Genomic DNA, 23,377 nt, shown 5'->3' on the forward strand with positions numbered 1-23,377 from the left:
CCCGCAAATAGACAAATTTGATTGGCCGGCCTGTTTTTGGCCGGTGCCGAATCGCTGTCTATGGGCGCCTGTCTAGACCCACTTTTTCTTTCGTGTGGCTTGCCAGGCTATGTTACCAGAGCCTTGAGCAACTGTGAAGCCATTTCCAGTCGAAAGCAAGTGACAAAATGGCCGCCCCCTGAAATGAATAATAACGTGTGGATTTTATTGCGTAACTCGTATTTCACAAACACAATATTAATCAGAATGCCATGTTTAGACTAGTGGGGGAACATACAACATATCATAGTAAAGAAAGCGTTTGGGTTGACCTGCCCTTTAAATTATTTAATATATTGCTCGTACATGTATAGTGTAACGCAATGGAACCCCCTGCTCCGGCTAACAGACGCCTCCTCTAACGAGGAGGTAGACCTACTGCCGTCACAGTCAATCTGCACTGATGTAGACCAGCATGCCTGTTAGTCAGGAGAGGGAACGTCGCCAGGCAATCCTGCCTAGGGAACGTGTGGCATGGGGAAGCTTAACGATATAAGGAGTTCTCCCAATGCGCCACAGAGGGTATTCATCATGCTGCCGGTACTATACATTTTTTGATGGCCCCTAAAGGATCTGGTGGGTGCAGGAGGCCCACCCCAGCCCCTTACCTCTCTTTCCTTAAGCTTCTTTCATCCATTATCTTTGGTCCAAGAAGCTGTATTTTAGGATCAGAGAAGGAGAAGAATACAACCTACTCCATGCCTGATAGTTACACTTGGTGCTGTCACTGGCTTGTGTCCGCTGCTGAGGGATGTCCATTATCGTCTAATAAAAAAATGCAAGAGCCATCCATCTGTTTTCTACTGCTCATCCTGTTCAGGGTCACAGAAAAGCTGCCTGCCGTTTATCCCAGGTCACTGAAAGGCATACAACAACCTGGATTAATCACCAGTCAATAGCAGGGCATGTGCAGACCTGATCAACATTGTAAATAAGAAACTTCTGAATGGCTGAATCCTAGCTGGATAAATACAAAAAAAGTGACCAAAACCTTTGGCGGTTCCAGTACTGTATAACTGATAGAATCGTGCGCATCATTTCATGTGAGAGCTTTAATGTTCTTTCTGAACCTTCAATATTCTGTACGACCACACCAAAGAGACCTGGCACCTAAATAACATGTATAAAAAAAAACAAGCACAAGCTCTGTCAAGTTTAGGTGTTTAACTTCATTTTATAGCTTGCAGCCAGAGTGCTGCAATCCCAGCACGGTGACATCAAACTGACATTTTGGTGTTTGCATTGTATGAGTCACAGCTACCGGCCTGTGGATTTAGACCAATAGATCTCACACAATAACAGCGGAGACAGAGGAGAGCTGCTTTATGACCTCAGCACTTTCAGTTTGAAGCCTTCCAGCACCGGCCACTTTTAAATTATGGTGGGAAACGTCCTTGGGATGTGAACATCTCATTTCCAGGGTGCTCGGCGTGACACACACTGCAGGTTGTACTCGGTGGAGCATGACATAAGAATAATGCAACTGGCAACTGTAAACGTGTACATGCTTTCACTATAGAATCTGTCATTTTTTATTGTTGTTGATTCAAATCGCTGCTTCACACAAAACAACACTGGATAATTCATCACCCTCTTAAGGCACAATTCACACACAGGACCCTTTATTAGGTACACCTTCACTACCCAATGAGAGACTGTCCACAAATTTGCTTTTAGAAAATGATAATGCAAAGGTATTAATTTAAGAACACGTTGATTGTAGAAGCTGTACTTAACAGTGATGCAGAACTACATACTTCTGAGCAGTGATTCGGAACTGATGGATCAAGAGTCAGATCCAAAAGTCACTCAATGACATTACTACTGTATTAAAGTGGATTAGCGATAGATTATGTTGTGCTCTGATTTATGTAGAAATTCGAGTTACGTTGCTGCCATATGAGCCCTGTCCAGTAACATTTTAAGTGCATCCTGGGTTAGATTTGTCTTTTGTTAACAAAATAATTTTATTCTCAGATGTGTGCATGATAAACACTGACTGAATAAATCAGTGTCAGGATATAGGTGAGATTCTGTGGCTAAAATGGGTCGCAACTTGGGAATGCTGGTCTCAAGCCGATAACTGCTTCAGTGTTGTTTCTTACAATTTGTCCCCAACACATTGTTTAATATGGTTAGAAACAATATTAGAAAACACGCCATTATGTTCCCAATGTAGCTCTTCGCCACTGAAACCACAACAAACACATTGTTACATTTATAGCTTTCAAACCAGAATTAGTGTGTTAAAACCTTAAATGCAAGTGTTCCTTTAATTCTTGACCCACCCATTAAGAGTTATAAATGCCTAGTATGCATATTAATATTTGTAATAACGAGCTATAAACACAAATAAAAATAACTACAGCTAAATTATCGCTCTGACCTTACACACAGTCTGGCTATAAAACGCAGATATTTGACGTCATGTTCACGTGACTGATACAAGTCCTCTTAATGGCGACATATAATGAACTAAATCAAGTGTAAGTGAAGAGCAGATGACAAACATCAATGTTGTTCTCAAACCTCACACGGTTGAAACCCGGGCAGTTGAAACGCCTCGTCCTCCTCCCAGCTGATCTTCGATCACAACGTCACAGTGAACACCTGAGGACACGCCCACGACATCACGTCCGCCTCCTCACTAGCTGTCTACTTAAATATTCACCGTGCTTGGCGATGATTGGCTCCGACCGCCGCTCCAGAAATTTCATAAAGCAAAACCTTTAGAAGTTCAGTAACGGGATTAAGTAACAAGAAAAAAAAAAAGACTCCCGTGTGATAACAGCGGAATCCAGCGGAGAATAAACTGAGGATAGTGACTCTTGCTGCCTCTTGCTGGAGGTTTTAATCGGAGTTTCCACCCCCTCCCCTCTTCATCCGTGAGTACCTCATTCACTTGCCGCTGGCTTTCACCTAATGCAGGATACGTACCGAAAAATGCGCGGTTGAACTTTATTCAACTAGTTTACGCATTTAAATGCACATGCATCAATATCAGAGAATCTGATAAACCTATTCATTCTTATTTAGGAGGTGAATTGCTTCACTAGGGAGGTGTTTCTTGCAGAAATGTATAAAACGTGCAAACGAATTAAGGAATGGCGTATCATTACCGGAAAATATAGATTCTTCAGTTTCAATATCAATATAGCCTATAGGATTTCTATATATTGGTAATGTAATTTAGATACAGTAGTACATTTTTAAATTATATTCTAAAAGTTTGCTTAAAAGTCAAGACTGTTTATTTATTCCTTATTTATTAATGATGAATTGCATTAATTTAGGCAGGCATGCGCAGGGCAGATGCCAAAAGTTACTTCTACAACTGCTTACTTATTCTAAACGAGTATGACCACATACATATTAAGATATTTTTATTAGCAGCTCACAATCTTGAAGTATACAATTTACTTTAACGTTGTTTGGATATAAAATTTACTTTTTTTTCCCAATACATTTTGAAATAGGCTAATTGTAGAAAACAAGGTAATAATATTAAAAGGCATACGTGGTCAAAAGTCAAATGGATTCGTACTGTCGCATAACAAACAATCCTGCAACTTCCCACAAATAAAATAATATTAATCATAAATATTTTTGAAGTTTTCCCCTTATGTTTGAGACAAAAGAATGAATTGTGTACCAGTCAGTTTTGTGTCACCGCTGGTTTGGAAGTGCTGGAGGACCATTTAAGTTGGTCCTTGTTGGATAAATAACATCTTAACTTTAATGGTGATGGCTGATTACTGTGAGTGAAAGTTAATTGTAATTCGCTGGGACTAGTCCAGCTCTTCGTGTGCGTGCGTGTGCGCGCCTGCACTGCATCGGGGGTGTCCTTCACAGCGAAGAGATTCCTGTGAGCGTGTTTTGAAAGTGAACATCTTCACTGGCTCTTTGTCGCAGTGTTATCAGGATGAGAGCTGAGCATGAACGCTCCACAAGGCACATGCTGATGCTGCACGCTGCCGTAATGGCCTCTTAATGCCAGTATAAATAACCCAAAGTGAAAACATTTCTCGGGCCTGAGACGACACATTTTCCCGAGGCTATTTCATGCTATTTGACTGTTTTACTTATAGAAGAAAAAAAGGATGCTTCTTGTTCGCACACAATGGGAGGAAGATAGCAGTTAAGCACGCATTATATCTTGAAAAACAACTGAGTGCACATAACTGTCCAAGACTTCTTGCACTTAGTTTAAAGTCCTGCTGTAACTTTAGTTTAAAAATTGAGATTTAGTGTTGTGAATGCAGGCTGGGCGTCCTTGACTGGAAAAGGCATCACCCTACCATTTTATCAATGCAGTCCCCTGTGGTTTCACGCGCTCATCTGTCTTTGGACTTACTTTCCCTACTTCAGGACATTGACTAAATTATGGGGGGCACTTTTTAAGAATGGACTCACTGCAAAATACAACCTCTGTCCAGCTTTAAAATGAAAGCCCCAAACTTTTCATCTATTTACAGTACATTGTACAGTAATGTACACCTACACTTAACGACATAGTGGCCCACTTCAAGAAAGTGAAAATAAACTGGACTGATTTCATCCTTCAGGAAAAACTTTGCCTTGGCCACATTGGCAAACAAATAGCCCAAAATGTATGTTCTCCAATTGGCTTGGTGCAATTAATGAGTTTCCATATTAGAAATAGAACCTGGTACTAGTATACCTGGTTAGCCAGGGTTCAAAGCATGCACAGCTGGTAACAAATGATTGACAAACAATTATTGTCACAAAATTCAAACACACATGCTAACATTAGTTTGCCTAGCTTGTTAGCTCAGCTAACATGCATCTGGCCTGTCTCCTCTTGAATAAAATGTGACACCATCTTTGTTATGTCAAGAAATAAACACAGGTGATGTCATTGTCCTCCATTGGTGTTGTTTGTTAGCATGGTTGGTTCTGGCGTGTTCAGTGTGGTGTGGTTTTCACAGTTTCCTGCTGTACTATTTTGAAGAGGAAAACCAAGGACAGAGCAACTGAGCTGGTACTTTGAAGTAGACTCTTAATGGGTCCACCAGAAAGTGTGTCCAAATAGTACAGTGCATGAGCTTGTATATAGCTCTTTTCTAATGCTTTTTTAATTCACACCTCCTCTTGATGGCCTGACGGTAAACTGTTCCTCGATGGTTTCAAACTGTCCCCCTCATTTGTCATCACCTTCTGGTCTAATGGAGGGAAACTTGCCTTATCTGGAACCTCCATTGTTGTTAATTAACTTGCTAACAGCTATAGGCTACACAGCTTCTTTCGAGGGATAAGGACGGCTGGGCATTGTCGGCCCCGGCGATATTTCTGCGGTTGTCAGCGGAGGTGCTTCCTCTCACGGCCGATGGGCTTTTGAGAGTATTACTCAAAGCGCAATGTGCTTTTTATCTTAAATTGAATTGTTGAGCGAGATGTTAAAGAGGCATCAATCACCGGGTGGCTGCACGCTAGCATCGGGGGTTTGGAAGCTGCAGCAGTAAAGCAGCCATGGAGCGATGACGAAGGCTGCCTGCATAAATCTGCAGGCTGGGCAAATCAAGTTGTCAGCTTGTAAACGCCACTTAGTGTGCGTGTTTGTGTGTGTGTGTTTTGCAGCACTGTTGATGAGTGTTTTAGTTCAACTTTTAGAAGGTGACCTTCTGCTTTCCATTCTTCCCCTCAGGAATGTTTGTCTACTCTCCCAACTTTTTTAAATGTTTTTTACCTGTCTGAACTTTACTAGCCAATTGGGTCAAGTCCTCCTTGCTTACCTTTTATCTGGTGACCGCTAATAGGATTCTTAAACCTCACTGTGTCCTATTATCCAACGACGACTTCCCAATTTAGAGGTGGCCAGCATCCCTTGGGAAACAACACCTTAGGTCTGTTGTGTCGGGTCATATCAATTTCCCCCATGTTCACACTCGGCCTCATGCTGAGACGCTGCTCCCCGTATGGATTTTTTGTCCTGCAATTCCTCAGCCTGTCTTCACGTGATGGGTTGTTCACTATCTAAGTCTGCAGAATGCGGCTGAGTGCAGTGCTATATCTTCATCTTTATGTCTGAGCGCAGCAAAAAGCTCGGCCAAAAATGTGCCGTCTCTCGACTCACAATAGATTTGGAGAATTAGCAACACAGGCCGCGTGTTGTCGTTTGCAAACACACGATTTACTGTTATTGTGCGATTCTCATTTGCTCGAACCGCTCGGAGAAATATGTTGTCGTTCATAATGACCACATAGAGATAGCATTGGCATAAGTCATTTGAGAGGAAGGAACTTTGTAGCTCCAATACAAGTTGACACAAACGAGCACAGAGTGAGAGAAGTGAACATTATAGCTCAATAGTGGTGAGATATAAGCAGTTAGCAAATTGGCACTGAGTCATGCCACATCTTGCACAGCACTGTGCAAAAGTCTTAGGCTAACATTAAACTTACTGTTGTCACAATGCTACAACTTAAATGTCACTTAATAGTGCAGAGGCTACTAAGATGAGCAATTTGTAAGGCTGTTCTTAGCTAGCAGCATGTTAGCTGGCAACGCCATTTGGATTGCTGGGATGGTCTGACCCATTGACGCAATTGTGAATAAAGCAGTGAAAAAAACTAACATCCTCAGGTGCAGCTTAGAAAGTAGGGTCAATCCTTGTTAAACTAAACGGTCTAACCTAGCCTTTAGGAGATTTCCTTGTTATTGTAAGGGTTAGGGTTAGGGTTAGGGTTGCAAATGTGTATTTTTATTTACTTGTAATTGACAAATTTGTTTTGTGAATTATTACTTTTGGTTTTGTGTTTTAGTTTACATGCTGAAGTGTTTTGTGTACTGCGCATGTCATGATCCGAAAAGAGAGAGAGGTGTAACTGAGCGAGCCTCGTTCGAGAGAGTGGAAAAATAATTTGAGACGTGCATGAAACTTGTCCCGTCGTGTTTGCTATATTTAGCAAGAAAACGCCAGAAAACATCATAAACTCAAAACTATTTGTAGTCCGCTTTTTACCCACACTCCGGAACGACAACAAAATCCTAGGGTTACGTTATGTTACATTAGGGTGACCATATTTTAATTTCCCAAAAATAGGACAATCGGCCCGGCCCGAGATACTTAAATGATACTCAAAGTTTACTTAAAGATGCTATACACAAGTATTTTAACATGTTGTCACTGCTACGTAAATTTATTTATTTTTTATATTTTTGGGATGTCTGCATTCAGTTTTATCCCCAAAACATACAAACGTTTAAAAATAATAATAATACAAAAATGGACATAAGCGTTTTTCACATAGCAGCCGTGTTACACAGAAAATAAAACAAACAAAAAAAAATAACTGTCTTTTCAAGTCTTTCAAGTCTACAAATTAATAAATAATGACATAATGTTCTAAGCACAACCTTTTTTGCTCCAGCGATGGCCCTTTTTTTTTTTCATGGGGTGGTTGGGGATGGAACCTCCACCCTTCGGGGTTTGTGAATCCATTGCGCTACCGGTGATCTAAAATTCTGGACCGCCATTACGGCTCAGGACTGCATTAGAACGGTTCGTAAAATACTGACCTACTTATTTTCTTTCAGAAAAGTTAAATACTTTAAAAAAACAACAACAAACAAACAAAAAATAAATAAATATATATATATAACAATAATACTACGCATACACAAAACCCGCCGTTCTTCTTTACCTAATCCCTACATCCATGATGGCTGACTTGGGAGCAGTCCGCAGTCTACCAGTCGTACAACACGGTGCAGTACGAATCCCATTTGTTGCACAATGAAAACCGGACATTTCAGGAATTTATAACCCCCTGGTGAACGCACAGAATGGATGTAAAAAAGTGGCCATGTCCACGCAAAACGGTCACCCTTATGTTACATATTCCCAAGCCTTTCCCTTTCGTCACGATGCTAAGGATGGACATATTCATGATAAATCAACAATTCATGTACAGTACCATTATATATATATTCTTAATCAAACCCTTTTTTTTTTTTTTAATTTTATGTATGTGTATGTATCATCGGCCTTCAGATGCAACTCCTGAAATAGGGCATACCAATCACTGTAAATTATTGTGTCCACACTGTTAATCAGGTCTTCATCGAAACATAATGGGGTCTTGACCCATGCAAACTACAAGCCTACAAATTTATAGCATAATCCTGCTAATTGTATGTGTCTAACTGCTACTGTCATCAATGACGTCAATGGTAAACCTGAGTCTGTTCCTCTCTTCAGGTCACGATGTTTTGGTTTGTTCTGTTCCTGCCTGCACTTTGCTCGACGCAGCGTTCAGAGCCCATGTTCTCAGCCATAACCAAGGCGCTGCTTCCTCCCGACTACGACAACAACCCCACCCAGCTGAACTACGGCGTGGCCGTCACCGACGTCGACGGGGACGGAGACCTGGAGGTGTTTGTTGCAGGGTAAGTGAGTCGGTGAAAATTAGCGGGGTACTTTGTGAAATGATTCCAGCCTTAATGCTTCTCTCACAGTGGCGCCAACATTGTTTAATTTTGCCCATTACACAAATTTGAACAGATGATTGAACTTGTGAGTGATAGCTATCGATGTGTGGATTGGAGGTGCACTTCATTTTCTGAGCTAAAGGTTGAAGACAAAGGCAAAAGACTTAAAAAGACTTTGCGCTCACTCATGTGATGATAATGGATGAGATTGGACAGAGCACCATTGATGGAGATGCTTTGGCAAGCTTGCTTCTAACCAATGAAGCGGCGATGAATCCCTCACAGGCTGTAGATAGATGGATGCAAATGGCCGCGCCTCATAAATGTCTTTTCTGCAAAGGCATCCCATTCAGCAGCGATTCTGAGCGAGAGGGCATCACATTAGAAGAACATCATCACAGCCTTCATTTATATGACAGTATTGACATAATGACCTTCAGTGGCAAAGTTGAGAGTTTCACTCAAATGTTTTTTATTTTACGTTTTAATAGACCATTTAAAAGGCAAGGAACCGTAATTAGTCACTTGGAAAACTTTGATCAATACTTCTTTAGGAAGATTTTATCTTAACCCTATAAAGCCTGTACCATGAAAAATATGAAAGAAAAAAATCAGATTCTTTGTAAATAGAGTATTTATTGGTTATTTTGAACAAACCAAAAAATATATATATTTTTTAATCAACTTCCGCATACAACTTTTGATTTGCGTCGTATTTGATACAGCACAATGCTTTAAATTTGTACATTTATAACTGTCAAAAATATAATAATAAACAGACATATAAAACATATTAGTATTTCCAAAAATCTGAAATAACATTTGCCACTATTAATAAGTATAGGTGTCTCTCCTTTCTCAATTCGCCGATCTTGCAAGGTCGCTGTAAAAGCCATCAGCTGGGTGATACTGCCCTCTAATGGATTATCCGTGCAATGCATGTGTCAGATCATATACGTCGGGGTTTCAATGGGAACAAATATTTTACTCATGAAATAGAGAGCTCAAAATGTCTTGGATTTAATATGATACGTTTGGCTTTATAGGGTTAAAGGAGACATAATTTATTATTTTAGTTATGGCACAGGTAGCGTAACACAATTTTTAGAGTTAGATTCAGCGTTCCGCTGATATGTGTGGTGGATATCATCATATTTTATTCAGAAATATGACAATATCGAACCCTTGTAGAAATCAATTCATTTAATGTGTTATTATCTACGAAAATACATTTACCAAAAGAAAGAAAACTCTACAGTGAGACTGCCCTGTGCTAGACTTATTCTGGGCACAAAAATAGGGCTAATATGCTAAGAAAATATACTAAGAACTTGAGATTTTTTATTTAAAGAACCAGATGACAGTTTGATGTAACATATGTTGTACATGACAAAAAAAAAAAGATGATGACGATTTTTCTTATTGTTCTTTACTGGTTCCATGTTGGCAGTTACAACGGTCCTAATCTGGTTTTGAAGTTCGACAAGCAGAGAAGGAGACTCGTCAACATCGCCGTGGACAACCGCAGCTCCCCATTTTACGCCCTGAGAGACCGCCAAGGCAACGCTATCGGGGTAACAGCGTGTGACATTGACGGAGACGGTCGGGAGGAGATTTACGTACTCAACACCAATAACGCCTTTTCTGGTAAAAGTACACCCGAATGAGGAAAATACCCTTTTAGAAGTATTTCCAGTCATGTGTCAGGAACGTTTTGCTGCTTTGAGTGTTTGTCAATTGAATACCTAAAGCATGCTTGCTTCAGCTTTTTACCAACATATTTATTGTTACATGTTTCCATTGTACACAAAAAACAATAAGCATTTTCTAAGTTTTAAAGACCTGCATTGGAAAACAAATTACATTGTGCAAAAAGTCGATACTTCTTCTGAACTTCTGCAGTTTACTCAGGCATGCCAATTGTATTTCGAAAGCTCAAGTCAATGAAAAAAAAAAGTACTGAGAATGTGGCCACACCTTTGCACAAGACTGAGATGTGGATATGAGTAGTGGTTAGCAAGTCTGCCCTACAGTTGTGAGGTACATGGTTTGAATCAATATCATCAAGTCAGATTAGCATGTCTGTCTCAGAGTTGAGGTTGTGTGCACATTGGAAATTGCTTTACAATCAAATCTAGGTCAGCTTTTCTATTTTATAAGCTAATAACTAGTTTTATATATACAGTATAATAATTACATTGAAGGTGAATTTTGTTTCCCGATTTTGTGTTGCTTTTAGCATTTGCCTCTATTGCCTAATGGGCAAGCCGGCTCTCCTAGTGAGGATAAGCACTACACACTGTATAACGCTGGATGGATCGACTTTTTCTATTTTGACAATCTTTGCATTTGCTTTAAGGACGTGCGACATATACTGACAAACTGTTCAAGTTCCGAAACGGACGATTTGAGGATCTGCTGAATGATGACATTAACGAACACAGGGACGTGGCCAATCGTATGGCTGGACGCTCAGTAGCCTGTGTGGACAGAAAGGTAAACACACACACACACACACACACACACACACACACACACACGCACACGCACGCACACACACACACACACACACACACACACACATTCACAAATTACATTCACGCATTGTCAGTGTACATGCATGGTTGCCGCTGTTTGTTTACCAGTGATAATTCATGCCCTGCCTGCGCCACCCTCCTCAGCTTGTGCTATGACACTTCATTTGGGGAGAATGTTGGGCCATTTTCTCTCCTCTGTCCATCGCCAAGCAGTGTAATTACAGAGGCCGGTGCTCGTTTGTTTTATAGAACATCGTATGAGGGGATGAGTGATGACTGCTCTTTGCCCAGTATCATTTTCTCTATTTTTCCATTTCGACCCTTTTTCATTTCTTTTCCGCCTCTTTTACTTTCTCTGACGGACTCTTTCTTTGTCTCTTATCGCACGCTGACTTCCAATCTAGGGATAAAGAAGCTAATAGTCGGGAGAGGACAGTTTGGTTCGCAATAGTTATTTTTTTTCTTCCAACCCGCAGTCCCATCTCGCTGAGCACTGATGGGTTGTGTGTCTGCCACCCCGATTGGAAAGATATCTACGTGTAATGGCGTAATACCTTAAGAGCCGGCCAAAGAGGCGCAGTGTGTGTTCTTCCGTGGCGGTTCCAGGAGGCTGATGGGGAACATGCATTCATTAAATTATATTCAAACGCACAACAAAAGATGTGGCAATGTTGAACAGTTGGTGACTAATACATGCATGTAGTCTTGCGTGTTCAAAAAGAAGCTATTAGGCACCACTTTACATTTTAGGATGTATACATTGCTTAGACATTAGTTATCACTTTACAAATTATTCAAGTCATCAGATATTCCACACACTTATCTGCATTAGCAATTTTTGTACTCAGGTTGCTATCTTGCAATATTTCAGCACAAGTCTTAGCATAGCTTAGCAACTCATAGCATTAGCATTTTATCTAGTCTTAATAGAATGACTTGTCTTAATAGCAGACTTCAAGTATGATCCTTGTTCATCTCCTGGTGAACACAATGTAGGCAGATTGTTTGATTTTGTTACATGCTAGTTAACATTTGACCTACCTTAGAAGGCTTTAGCACTTTAGCTCCTGTCCATTGAGCCAATATGTTGCCATGGATCCGCCCAGGGGTTTCTTAGTTTCTTGTTAGTTCGATTTTTGTTTGAACAAAGTTAAGAGTTCGACAAGGCAAGTACGACTCCCGACAAATATCTGTCACAAATGTCGGTTTACAGGTTAGCAAATGCTAGCTCTTCATCATAGATATCTTGTTAACTGAATACAGCGTCCTTTTGCTCCTTATAAATGACAGTGGACAATAGCTTGAACTTACCTAATAGTGAGTCAACATTCATTTGTGTTAAAAGCAATTTACAGCTAGTAAACAAAGATTTTATGTATAGTGATAAAATATTACTAACCCTCCACTTAACCCTCCACCTATATCTTAACCATAACCAATAGATAGATAGATAGATAGATACGTAGATAGATAGATACCTTATTCATCCACTAGGGAAATTCACAATTGTTTAAGTGATCAGGTTCTCTCAAAGTGCAACATAAAATTGATACATGGTGGGGAAAGGGGACAAGTGTCATTAAGAGGCAATAGGTACTCATAAAATAAAAATGTTCATAATACTCACAAAATACTTCACAGATTAAAATTAAGAACAGATCAAAATGGTGCCATTACCTATTCAATGAAGTCTAATATAGGAGCCATGCAGGCACTTAAACCGGCACCCAACATGTACTTTGCAAAGCTGCATGTCACACTCATCACACTGGCAATTGCACTGACAGAAATTAGCCTTGGGCAAAGACTTATTGAAAAATCATTGACTTTTAGGTTTGTTAACTAACTGCCAGGTCTTTCATTGCAGCTCAGTCTCATTTTTCACGCTGTAAGGGCGTGTGTGTGCGTGCATGTGTGCATGTGTATGTGCGTGACTGTGTGCATAATACTGTCGCGAATACCTCCAACCTCAGCAGGAGGCAATGTGACACTTGATGACATTAAAAAAGAAAAAAGAAAAATAGAAACTACATCATTTGTGTTTCGTGTCCTGCACAAATACCATGTAGGTTCGACACAAATGGTAAAACTGTGAGCGTGTTTTCTCATACGCATGCGTTCTCATTGACTGAAATATGTTTCGGCCTGGTGGGAAAACTCATCGGAATCAAGCGGGTGGTCTATTAGTGTGGTTCCGTTTGTGTCTGCAGGGGCTCTGACTGATAATGGAGTGTGAAATTAATCTCCAAAGGGAGGCGGGGGAAGGGGGTATAAGCAAGGAAACTGGTAAACGTGAGATCGAGTCCGGGCTTGGCCTTCCTGTGTGGAGTTTGCATGCTCTCCCCGTGCTTGCGTGGGTTTTCTCCGGGTACTCCGGTTTCCTCCCACATTCCAAAAACATGCACAGCAGGTTGATTGAACACTCTAAATTGTCCCTGGTTGTGAATGGTCGTTCGTCTCTGTGTGCCCTGGATTGGCTGGCAACCAGTTTGGGGTGTACCCCGCCTACTGCCCAAAGCTAGCTGAGATGGGCTCCAGCAACCCCGCGACCCTTGTGAGGAATAAGCGATTAAGAAAATGGATGGACGGATGGATATTTTCTTGAAGGCTTCTTGGGTGGTGGCCAGTTTACTTGGGTGGCCTGCCCAAGTATTAACATGGTGTGGGAAACACTTTTTACATTTCTAAAGGACATATCGATCATGAACTAAATGGGAGCACATTCCAAATAGCTAGCTAACTAACCCCATAATGATCATATGATACTATACTACTGGCCACAATCCTAGCTACTGTATATCTAGCCAAATGATTAATAATAGTTCAACTCATTCCGATCTTTGATACGTTAAAACAATAAATTAAATACAAATTCTTTACAAAAGTATTTCAATGCTGTTTATGTCTGTGAGGCTTAATTTTGGAAAATCTAATTTATGAAACACCCCAGTCCACTTCCTTGTCACTTTCTTTACATTTAAAAACTTTAGACTGGTGAGCATAACTGTACCACTGGCTATGGCAACAACAGAAACAAGGTCAAACATTAAAGTCAGACTCTAGACTATTGATGGTCCATTTAGTCAAGGCATAGAGGTGGAATGTTTCATTCCGTTTCATTTAGTGTGGAAGAGTCTTGATTTGCTGTAACAAATTGACTTCAGTGGCATTGGACTTTCAAGGTTTTATTAAGCTCAAACTGTTGTATGCTCAATAGATACCAGCGGGTCAAAAATTGCACACATTCGCCTTTCAATGAACTTTTTGTTTGGACTGTTTTCTTGAAGAAAACGAATGAAAATTGCTAAGGATGAGCGCAAACAGGAAATTGTTTTTGGTCTGAGATGTTCAAGAAATGGAAGTTTTTCAACACTATGATATCACAAAATTGCTTTGTCTTTGTCACTGGTAGGGTGCTGGCAAGAAACATCTATAGGCAGACAATAAATCCTCACGCACAACCCTTGCCAGATATATGTTCGGGACCCTAAAAGGGGTCCTGGGTCTTTTTTTTTTGTCAGAGTAAAATGCTGTAAGCCATTATATTGATCGTCAAGCAGGCACACATCACTAGTTCTAGCACAGTGTCATTTGCCGACACATTTTATTAAATCAAACAACAATTTCATTTAATGTAAATGTTGTTTTTCTCCTGCAGGGCACGGGCCGTTATGCCATCTACATAGCAAACTATGCCAGTGGCACCGTGGGCCCACATGCGCTTATAGAAATGGACGAGGCAGCGAGTGACCTTTCGCAAGGCGTCATCGCCCTTTCCAATGTGGCCGAGCAGGCGGGAGTCAACAAGTTCACTGGTGGGTGAAATTTGCGTGCGTGTCTTTGCGTGTGTGTAATAAAGACTTTTTGGCTCATCCAGCACCAAAGCAGCCATGGTGTGATTTACACAGACGTGTGCAGAGGAGCATGTGCTTGTTGTACACATAGAGTCTAAAATATTGGAGCAAGAAAGGATGACAGAGTTGAAGTGGTGCCAGGTGGGAAGAAAAAAAACTGTGATGTTGTGATTAATTGTAGTGGAGAAGGAAGAGGAGGAGAATGTCAGTCGGCTCTTTGTTAGCTGTTTACTCCAGTCAAAGTCACGAGAGGCGAAGGGGAAGGGCGGCACGTACGAACTGAGACGACATCTATCACTACAGCTGGCATCTTAGCAATTCACTCAACTGTGTATTTTATGTCTGAGTCCTTTAGCCAGTCCAATTACAAACAGTCAGTCATATAAAACATGTCAGATGGGACAACAGGCAGCATTATATATATCAAGAATATTTCTGCAAAAGACGGCAAAGGTTGTTTGATTGCTCAACTGCAGATGATAGCAGGAGGCCTTTATTTGTACAAATGCATTTTTCGGTAATATTAAACAATATTACTGGATTATTAAAATGTATGCGAAATTGTAATAGTTAAAACAAAAAAGCAGTTCAAGAGAAAGTGGAACAGAAACAACTGAGGCAGATTGGGATGCACCAACAAATTGTGTTGTACCCAGAAATGTAATCACAGCTTTGCACAGTGATCATATGTCTACGAGAACGCTAAGCCATGCCCTCTCCACAAAACCATCAATTGAATGAAATACTGGCAGGGAACTCAACTTAAAGTAACACAGTTAAACTTGAGACTGGTGCTGTCACTATTGAATATTTTAAGACTCAATTAATCTATCGACTATTCAATCGATTAATCGACTAATCGGATTAATTTTATTTTTGCATTAAAGTGTATTACAGAAAGCATTTTTCCTCTTGATTACTGTTTATCAACCAGTGATTGGTGTTCATTTCGCCCTTCGTATTAGTAAAGTGATTAAAAAAAGGGGGATCAATGTTGTACTATGTTGACGGTTCGGTGACTGTTTTCCAAAGTAAAAACAGATGTTTGCAAATGTCTTATTTTGATTTAAACACAAAGGATAATCAGTATTCTTTCATGAAGGACTACAGAAATCAGTCAACAGTTATTGTTGATATAATGAAATTAGAGTAGGCTATTTGAACCATTTTAAATTTAAAAAAGGCTATTTTTTTAACAGTGTAGCCCTAATATTAATAAAAAAATGTTCATGTTAAAATGGATCAGTTTGGCTAGCAAAAACTGCATGCTGCTGCTACATAAGTGCCATTTAAAAGTAAGTGCTTACCCTTGAAACAATTTGTTTATATCACAACCTCTAACTCACTCTCCCTCTCACTTGAACAGCTCACATCTGCCAGGACAAAAAAAAAGCGTGTGATGGATACTTGCTTTGTTGTAAAGACAGCACAATAAATGACAACGTGGACCATTTTGCCAGTGATTTCTGTCTTTGATAAGCGACGCCCTCGGGAGTTAAACCGCGCTTGGTTGTAGGCCGTCATTGAAAAGTCCTTAAAATTCATCCGAGTAAGTTTTCAGCGATGGTGTGTTGACAAACCAATCTTCATCACATCCATTTTTACAAGAAAGATGTCATCAAAAGCGGGCTGCAGGAGCTGTGCCAAAACAGTTGTGAATGATATACAATACAATAGATGGCTTTTTCATCACAACGTTTTCAGGAGGGGACAGTCAGCGAAGTTGTGTATCAAAATGGCAGGGCAGTCACCTCACTAATGTCACTGGGAAATACAGCTCTGCTCTTGAATGCGTCTTGAAGCGGCAAACGACAGTCAGCGTGTTTGGACTCATCAGCGTTTAAGAGCTGCTGTTCATTTTGCGTTCATCTCTTATAATTTTCCACGCAGGAGGCCGAGGTGTGGTCGTGGGGCCCATCGTGAGCCAGAGCTACTCTGATGTGTTTTGTGACAACGAGTATGGACCCAACTTCCTGTTCCGAAACAACGGAGATGGAACTTTTACTGACGTGGCGCAGCAGGCTGGTAAGAAGAAAGTAACGGTTTAAAGATCCTGACAGACTTGGAATAATAACTTGTCTGTTAGGATTTTTTTTTCACCAAATAAATAAATGAAGGTGTCAAGATCCCTCCTATACATTTCATTCTTTGGAAAATCCCAAATGCTATTAATATGCAAATAATGTTAAGTAAACTGGCGGCTATAAGATGTTGCCGCTAACACGGAAAAGTTTTTTTTTTTTGTGCGCCGTTGACTTCAGATTTGAGACACTTGTGTAATTCTTGTTGCTCCAGTAAAACATTTCACCACAGAAATGTGTAATAAACTCACTTTACCGAGGTCATTAAATGATTGTTAACCAAAACAGCAGCACCCAAGTCCAAGGAAAATGAACAGTCTCTCAGATTAATTGCAGAGTAAAACCTTACCACATGTTACCCAGTAATAAAGATGACTTTATGTCACAGCTGTCAAACTCAAGGCCCGGGGGCCATATCCGGCCCACGACATCAATATATACGACTCGCGAAGGCAAATCATGTGTTGATGTCATCTTTCTTGCTGAATACAAGATCACAAATTGTCTTCACTTTTAATAATAATAATAATAATAATAATAATAATAATAATAATAATAATAATAATAATAATAATAATAATAATAATAATAATAATAATAATAATAATAAGCTATTGCAAGCATTTTTTTCAAGCAAAAAAACACAAGTATTCGTATTTGTACCAGTCTGCCACTAGTTGTTGTAATTGTAGTAAGTCTTAAAGGGGAAGCCAACCTTGAACATTTCTTGACAATAATAATTTTATTTGTGACCTCACTACTTGTCATGGTCTGTGTTTTGGTTTCGTGTATGGGTCATGTTTTACTTGTTTCTCCCTTTGTCAATGTCTCGTCAAGTTTTATCATGTCCTCCTGTGCTTGTTATCCTGGTGTTACCCAAAGCCACATGTGTCTTGTCCACGTATCTCTCATTGTCTCGTTACTATGGGTATTTAGTTCCCTGCTTTCTTTCAGTCATTGTCGCTGTCACACCCATACCATGTCCCGTGGTCATCATTTCCTTGCTTAGCTGTGTTCCTGTTTGGTTTGTTGCTTTGACTTGTGTTTTTAGGTATTGTTGATTTTGTTATTTTCGCCAAGTACCTTGTTTGCCTTTTTCTGAATTAAATCCCCTTTTTGACTGCATCCTTGCCTGGCTGCTTTGCTCCCTGCATTTGGGTCCTGCACCAAACTCCACCAACCTGACACTACTTTAAATATGACATTCTGATTAATATTACATGTGTGGAATATGAGTTATGAAGCAAAATCCAGTCATTTTTTATCCATCTCATGAGGTGGCTGAACATAACATGACAGTTACTCAGGGCTCCGGCTACGGCCAATTAGAGCTCACCTGTTTTCTGAAGATGTGCTGCGATTGGTTGTTACCTGAGACCTGAACAACTGTGTCATTTTTACTCGACAGCAAGTAGCAAAATGGCCGCCTTCTGATATTGATAAAAACTGCTGTATTTTGTTGTTTAACTCATATTCCACTAATGCAATATTAACCAGAATACCATATTTAGACTAGTGGTACTGCATAGAACATATTATTGTCTATATTTTTTGGGGGGTGGGGTGTTGAGTTCCCTTTTAAAACATTGGCATAGTACTGTATCAATGTGTCTTATTAGGAGTGGAGGACCCCATGCAGCATGGCAGAGGCGTAGCCCTTGCGGACTTCAACCGTGACGGAAAGACGGACATTGTTTACGGCAACTGGAACGGACCTCATCGTCTTTACATGCAACTTAACAACCGCAAGCAAAGGTTCAAGGTGAGGCCGCACTTTCTGCGTATGCATACATATTCCAGGCACATCAATGAGTCAAGGCAAAGAAAGTAAAAACAGTGGAACCTCAAAAGTTAAACGCCTCCATTAATCATGATATTTCTATCTCCGTTATTTCAAATGACATCCTGGAATAAATTGTGTAAGACCTTGAAGATTCCACTATTTTAAAGCTGAAGTTGAATTTTAAAAACATGTTGATATTTACGTGATTTACTTAAGGATGCTGAGTAATTGTTTTGCAGTGATCAAGTGCAGTCATTGTAGCAAATAATTGATCCAAGGTGCTGATGTGAGCCTTTGTTCTACTGCCAGAATCAATGTCAAATGAACGCACCTTTACGATGCAGACAGAGGGTGTGAATAGTTCACCAATAATTCTATTGACATCTGTTCAAGAGATGATCAGCTGTGTGCCATGCATGAGATGACGCTAGCTGAGATGAGTTTGAATGGGCGGAGGCAGTCGGCATCCTTCATGGATGAGATAAATGTCAATGGAGATCTCTTTTATGAGTGTCAAAGAAGGGGTTATTGAGTGACCCGCAACCTGAAGATAATTCCATCAACATGACACAAACACACACACTTATACATGTTCTCATAAATATACACAAACACACACACACAAGACAAATTGGATAAGCTGTCCAATGTTTTTCCTTTTTTTTAATTTTTATTATTCCTCAGACAAAGCTTGTTAAACCAGGAGCCCACAACAAATTTAAGATGGCTCCCTCCCACCCAGGCTGACATTCCTGCATGCTGTGCTGACCTTTGGCTTGCATAATGAAGCTGTTGTATCACTCCAGTAAACCGCTAATTAAATTGGGCTGAAACAGCAGCTTGCCACCGCAGTGGAAAGTGCAGATTAGGCCTGTTTGGGCTTTAATTAAAATCTATTACTGCGCTTTTCTTTCTCTCTTTCTTCAATTGTTGGAACACGCAAATGCACATTACATAGTGTCCCCACAATAATGTATAGGATCGTCAAACACATGCAAATATCATACAAAGATAACCCGAAGAAACAGAAAATGCAGTTTTTAAATGGTGTACTTTTCTCCTGGGGGACAAAACTATAAACGATGGCTGATCACATTTTTGAAAAGCTAAGTAAATTTTCAAAACAACAAAAAACTGATTTTTATCTAAATGATTTTTTGGGGGAAGTACATAACGCAAATGTTTCCAAAATACTGCTTTAAAAAAATAAAAATAAAAATAATACCATGTCTTAAAGGAACACTAAGAACTTTTCAACCTTAATAAAATATTTTCATAACTCTTCTGATGAAACATTGACTTAGAACTAGTTGAATGGTACATTTGTCATGGCCTGAGGGGGTCAGTATCATTTATACTGGCACTAAGCAACTTTGGAGAGGATGGTAGGAACACTGCCACACAAAAAACTACAAATGTGCTGACTGCTTTATGGTATACATCACTTCCGCCTTTCCCTATTCATTACAAATACTGAAGTAAATTATAGCTCAAGAACGACGCAATGTATTTGGCCTCATGGGAAATGTGATATTTCTTCAGGCATACCATTACCGCTTTTGCCAACATAAACTGAAAGTTTCCTTAGTGTTGGTTTAAGTAAACTGCACAATTGACTCCATGATTGCCTTGTAGTGGGCTCCTTATTGGAAAACAATATGGACATTATATCTCATGTTGCCTGTTTGGGGAATTACTGCACTTTTTCTTTCTTTCTTTCTTTCTTTCTTTTTTTAAATAGTCACAAGTATGGTCAGAAAGTCCACATCCAATGAGTCATTTCACAAGCCGTTTGTGTACTGCTCAACAGCTTTATTTTGAATTTCTGAAAAGTTTTTATATCAATCGATATTTCACTACAACAAAAATGGACATATTAAGCTATTAGCCAATTACACATATAATATTGTGAAAATTACAATATAACTAAATATTTATTCTGCAATCATCCACTGCCACATATTCCGTTGATGAAACCCCAAATGCTGGTCGTAAATGTGACTCGAAACATTAGAGGGAAATCATTATGAAAATATATTAAACATGGTCAAAATGTGTTATGTTTGTTCCCTTATAGTAAGTAAGACCCCAGAGTTTTACTATCCTACCACATTTTCATGATGACTGAGTTATTTTATCAAGGATCTCAAAGGCACTTATAGTGATATTCAGTTCACAATTATTGCTTTCAATAGGAATTTAAACTAAAGTGACAAAAACAACAATTTTTCTTTGTGTTTCGAGTAGTAAGAAACAAGTTCAAATTTATGGATACATATTTTTACAATATCATACACACGGCTTTCCTGTAATTCTTTCCTGCGGCACATTTGTAGTAATTGGTAGTAAAGTGGGTCTTTGTCATCTATCATCTATCTACCTGTATGCCCAAAGCCCCCACCCTCGCCCCCCACTTCATGGCCTCCGTCGGCCATTGCCTCTCCTTCACCTTAAAAAGCTAGAAGGTCAACCCCCCCCCGGCAGCTTTATGAGCCTTATAATTAAAACACGGTGTAAATACTGGAGGTAGTGAAGGGCTGCTCTATAATTCTTTCCCGACTTATCACTGCATCAGTGAAGCACAAAGACATCTGTTACTTTCACGTCCAAAAACGCTGATGAGTTTTTTTGTGGTTTATTTATTTTTTGGGGAGATACACTTTAATTCTGAGTACAACCTGTCCACTTTAAAATCATCTTTACAGTGAGGGAGTGATCATTTGACAGATGAGTGTTTGAGTCAAGGCCTAGACGTAGATTATTAATGCTGTCTGCTGAGCAAAATGACCTTGCAGGCTCAAGGTTATGGAATGAGCTGAGTGCACACTTCCATTTCAAATAATTGACATTGTAAAAATCAAAGCCATAAGGCTGATATCGCAACAAACTCTTTAAAAGGTACACATTTGAAAAAAAAAATTTAAAAAAATCAGTTCACTGGTAAAATTGTTCTTTTAATTTCCTGTCCTGTCGTGTCAAACTGTTGTACGTATTTCCTTCCCAGGACATAGCCTCGCAGAAGTTTTCTATGCCATCCCCGGTCCGTACGGTTATTGCTGCAGACTTTGACAACGACAATGAGCTGGAGGTCTTCTTCAACAACATTGCTTACAGGGGGCCTTCAGCCAACAGACTGTTTAGGTAAACTCTAACTCTAACTGTAAATTGTTAATATTGTATTTATTATTTCCAGAAGTGGCAAAGTACCCAGGCTTTGTGCTTAAGCATATAAATACCTGTTTTAATAACTTGACATAATGGGGGTGAAAATTATGCACACAGAAGTTTCCTTCTTGAGAAGAGAAGAATACAAATAATTCACAATTATGTCATGTGTTGTTGTTTAAGAGCTAGCTAGCATTGGCTTTGCTAACATTGTAAACAAAAATAAATAAATCATCTAAATTAGTTAATGATAGCAACTAAAATAATACACTTCATTTGTAGCGTATGTGTTGACTTAATTCCCCGCGACCAGTTGGGCACTCCTTCCCACCACTGATTATTGCGGTTGTTGTTGTTAACAGCGGTGATAACTCATAAATGAGAAGTGTTTAATATTTTTAACACCCTCATGTTGCTAAATGAGGTAACCAAAACGCCTCAAAACAATTGCAAAAGAAAAGAATAGAGACCGATTTTTATGGCTCATTTTTAAATCTCAAGCAGTTAAAAGCAGAATTTGAATAGGCTGTCTGTCTAGATTATTCCTGGCAATGAAGAGAGATTTCAGACACACAGAATGCAGTAAAAAAAGAAAGAAAGAAGGTTTTCTGACTAACACGGCAGGCTTATACTAAACAAGAACTGCCACATGATTGTAAAAACAAAAAATAAACAAATAAAAGTTGCTTCAGTACCGGTAAATCCAAAGATACAGGTGAATAAATTACATTATTATGATTCAGTGCAATTCAAGACTGCAAACAAAATACAAACAATATGCAGTCTGTCAAAAATGAACATTATTATCTTTGTAAACTAGAATTTTTGTTGTTGTTGATTCTACATGTGTACCTAATATTGTGGCCATTTCCTATGTTTAATATGTTCAACTTGAAGCCGGTAAGAATTTGCAGCCAAGGATCCTTATCTGGCATCCTACCTCCTGCACACATGGCCGACTCCTTCATTAAAGACAGTTTTAGGTTGGGCTTCCTCGCTAGATAATATTAATGAACACAGCCCTCTAAACACAATCTTAAGATGCATATCAAGTTGCTTACTTTCTAGCATAAGCCCAAGCAGCTTGAATGAAACATCTGATGAATGTTGCCATTAGCAGATGAATCCAAACATGTGGAATATCAATAATCAGTTTAAGCCCCAGCGGCTTTCTGGATCAAAAACACGCCTGCTTGCCAGGTCACTGAGGGAGAATTTGTCTTTTTGGATGCAGTGATGGTCCGACAGGGGTCACCGCTCCAGAACACTTGGCTCTGTCGTCGTTTGTTATGAAGATGAAGCAACTCGTTTAACGCAGCTCTCAGGCCATGAAAGAACAAGCTCACTATTGTGCCCGGGCTAATTAATCTATGATATGACCATCAATATTTGGCTCAGCCTTATAGCATATTAAATTATACTCTACAGTATGCATTCCATATGGAAATGCTGTGTGGTGCAAATAG

General features: G+C 39.6%; 1 protein-coding gene and 2 long non-coding RNA genes across 5 annotated transcripts in view; 1 reads left to right on the forward strand and 2 right to left on the reverse strand.

Moving 5' to 3' along the window:
* LOC144061473 (uncharacterized) overlaps positions 1-2,868 on the reverse strand; it is a 31,124-nt gene extending 28,256 nt beyond the window's left edge. The window contains exons 1-2 of one of the 2 annotated variants that reach the window (XR_013296187.1): positions 2,576-2,868; positions 648-896 (exon numbers count right to left, since the gene is read on the reverse strand). This is a non-coding gene — a long non-coding RNA (uncharacterized LOC144061473). Of the gene's footprint in view, positions 1-647; positions 897-2,568 lie in introns of both variants that reach the window. The other variant, XR_013296186.1, reaches the window with a different exon arrangement.
* Positions 2,758-23,377, forward strand: part of LOC144061472 (cartilage acidic protein 1-like) — a 31,034-nt gene continuing 10,414 nt past the window's right edge. For both annotated transcript variants that reach the window (XM_077581973.1, XM_077581974.1), the window contains exons 1-8: positions 2,758-2,924; positions 8,262-8,449; positions 9,942-10,138; positions 10,851-10,987; positions 14,687-14,843; positions 16,773-16,907; positions 18,583-18,725; positions 21,751-21,887. In XM_077581973.1, the coding sequence (XP_077438099.1) occupies positions 8,268-8,449; positions 9,942-10,138; positions 10,851-10,987; positions 14,687-14,843; positions 16,773-16,907; positions 18,583-18,725; positions 21,751-21,887 (1,088 nt within the window). In that variant the 5' untranslated portion in view covers positions 2,758-2,924; positions 8,262-8,267. The remainder of the gene's footprint in view (positions 2,925-8,261; positions 8,450-9,941; positions 10,139-10,850; positions 10,988-14,686; positions 14,844-16,772; positions 16,908-18,582; positions 18,726-21,750; positions 21,888-23,377) is intronic.
* LOC144061475 (uncharacterized) lies at positions 8,677-12,459 on the reverse strand. The gene is made up of 4 exons (XR_013296188.1): positions 12,340-12,459; positions 12,070-12,218; positions 11,583-11,638; positions 8,677-8,852 (listed from the first exon to the last, which is right to left on the reverse strand). It is a non-coding gene; the product is annotated as an uncharacterized LOC144061475 (long non-coding RNA).

Source organism: Vanacampus margaritifer, chromosome 12 (assembly GCF_051991255.1).
Source record: "Vanacampus margaritifer isolate UIUO_Vmar chromosome 12, RoL_Vmar_1.0, whole genome shotgun sequence".
In the NCBI taxonomy this organism is placed as follows: Eukaryota; Metazoa; Chordata; class Actinopteri; order Syngnathiformes; family Syngnathidae; genus Vanacampus; species Vanacampus margaritifer.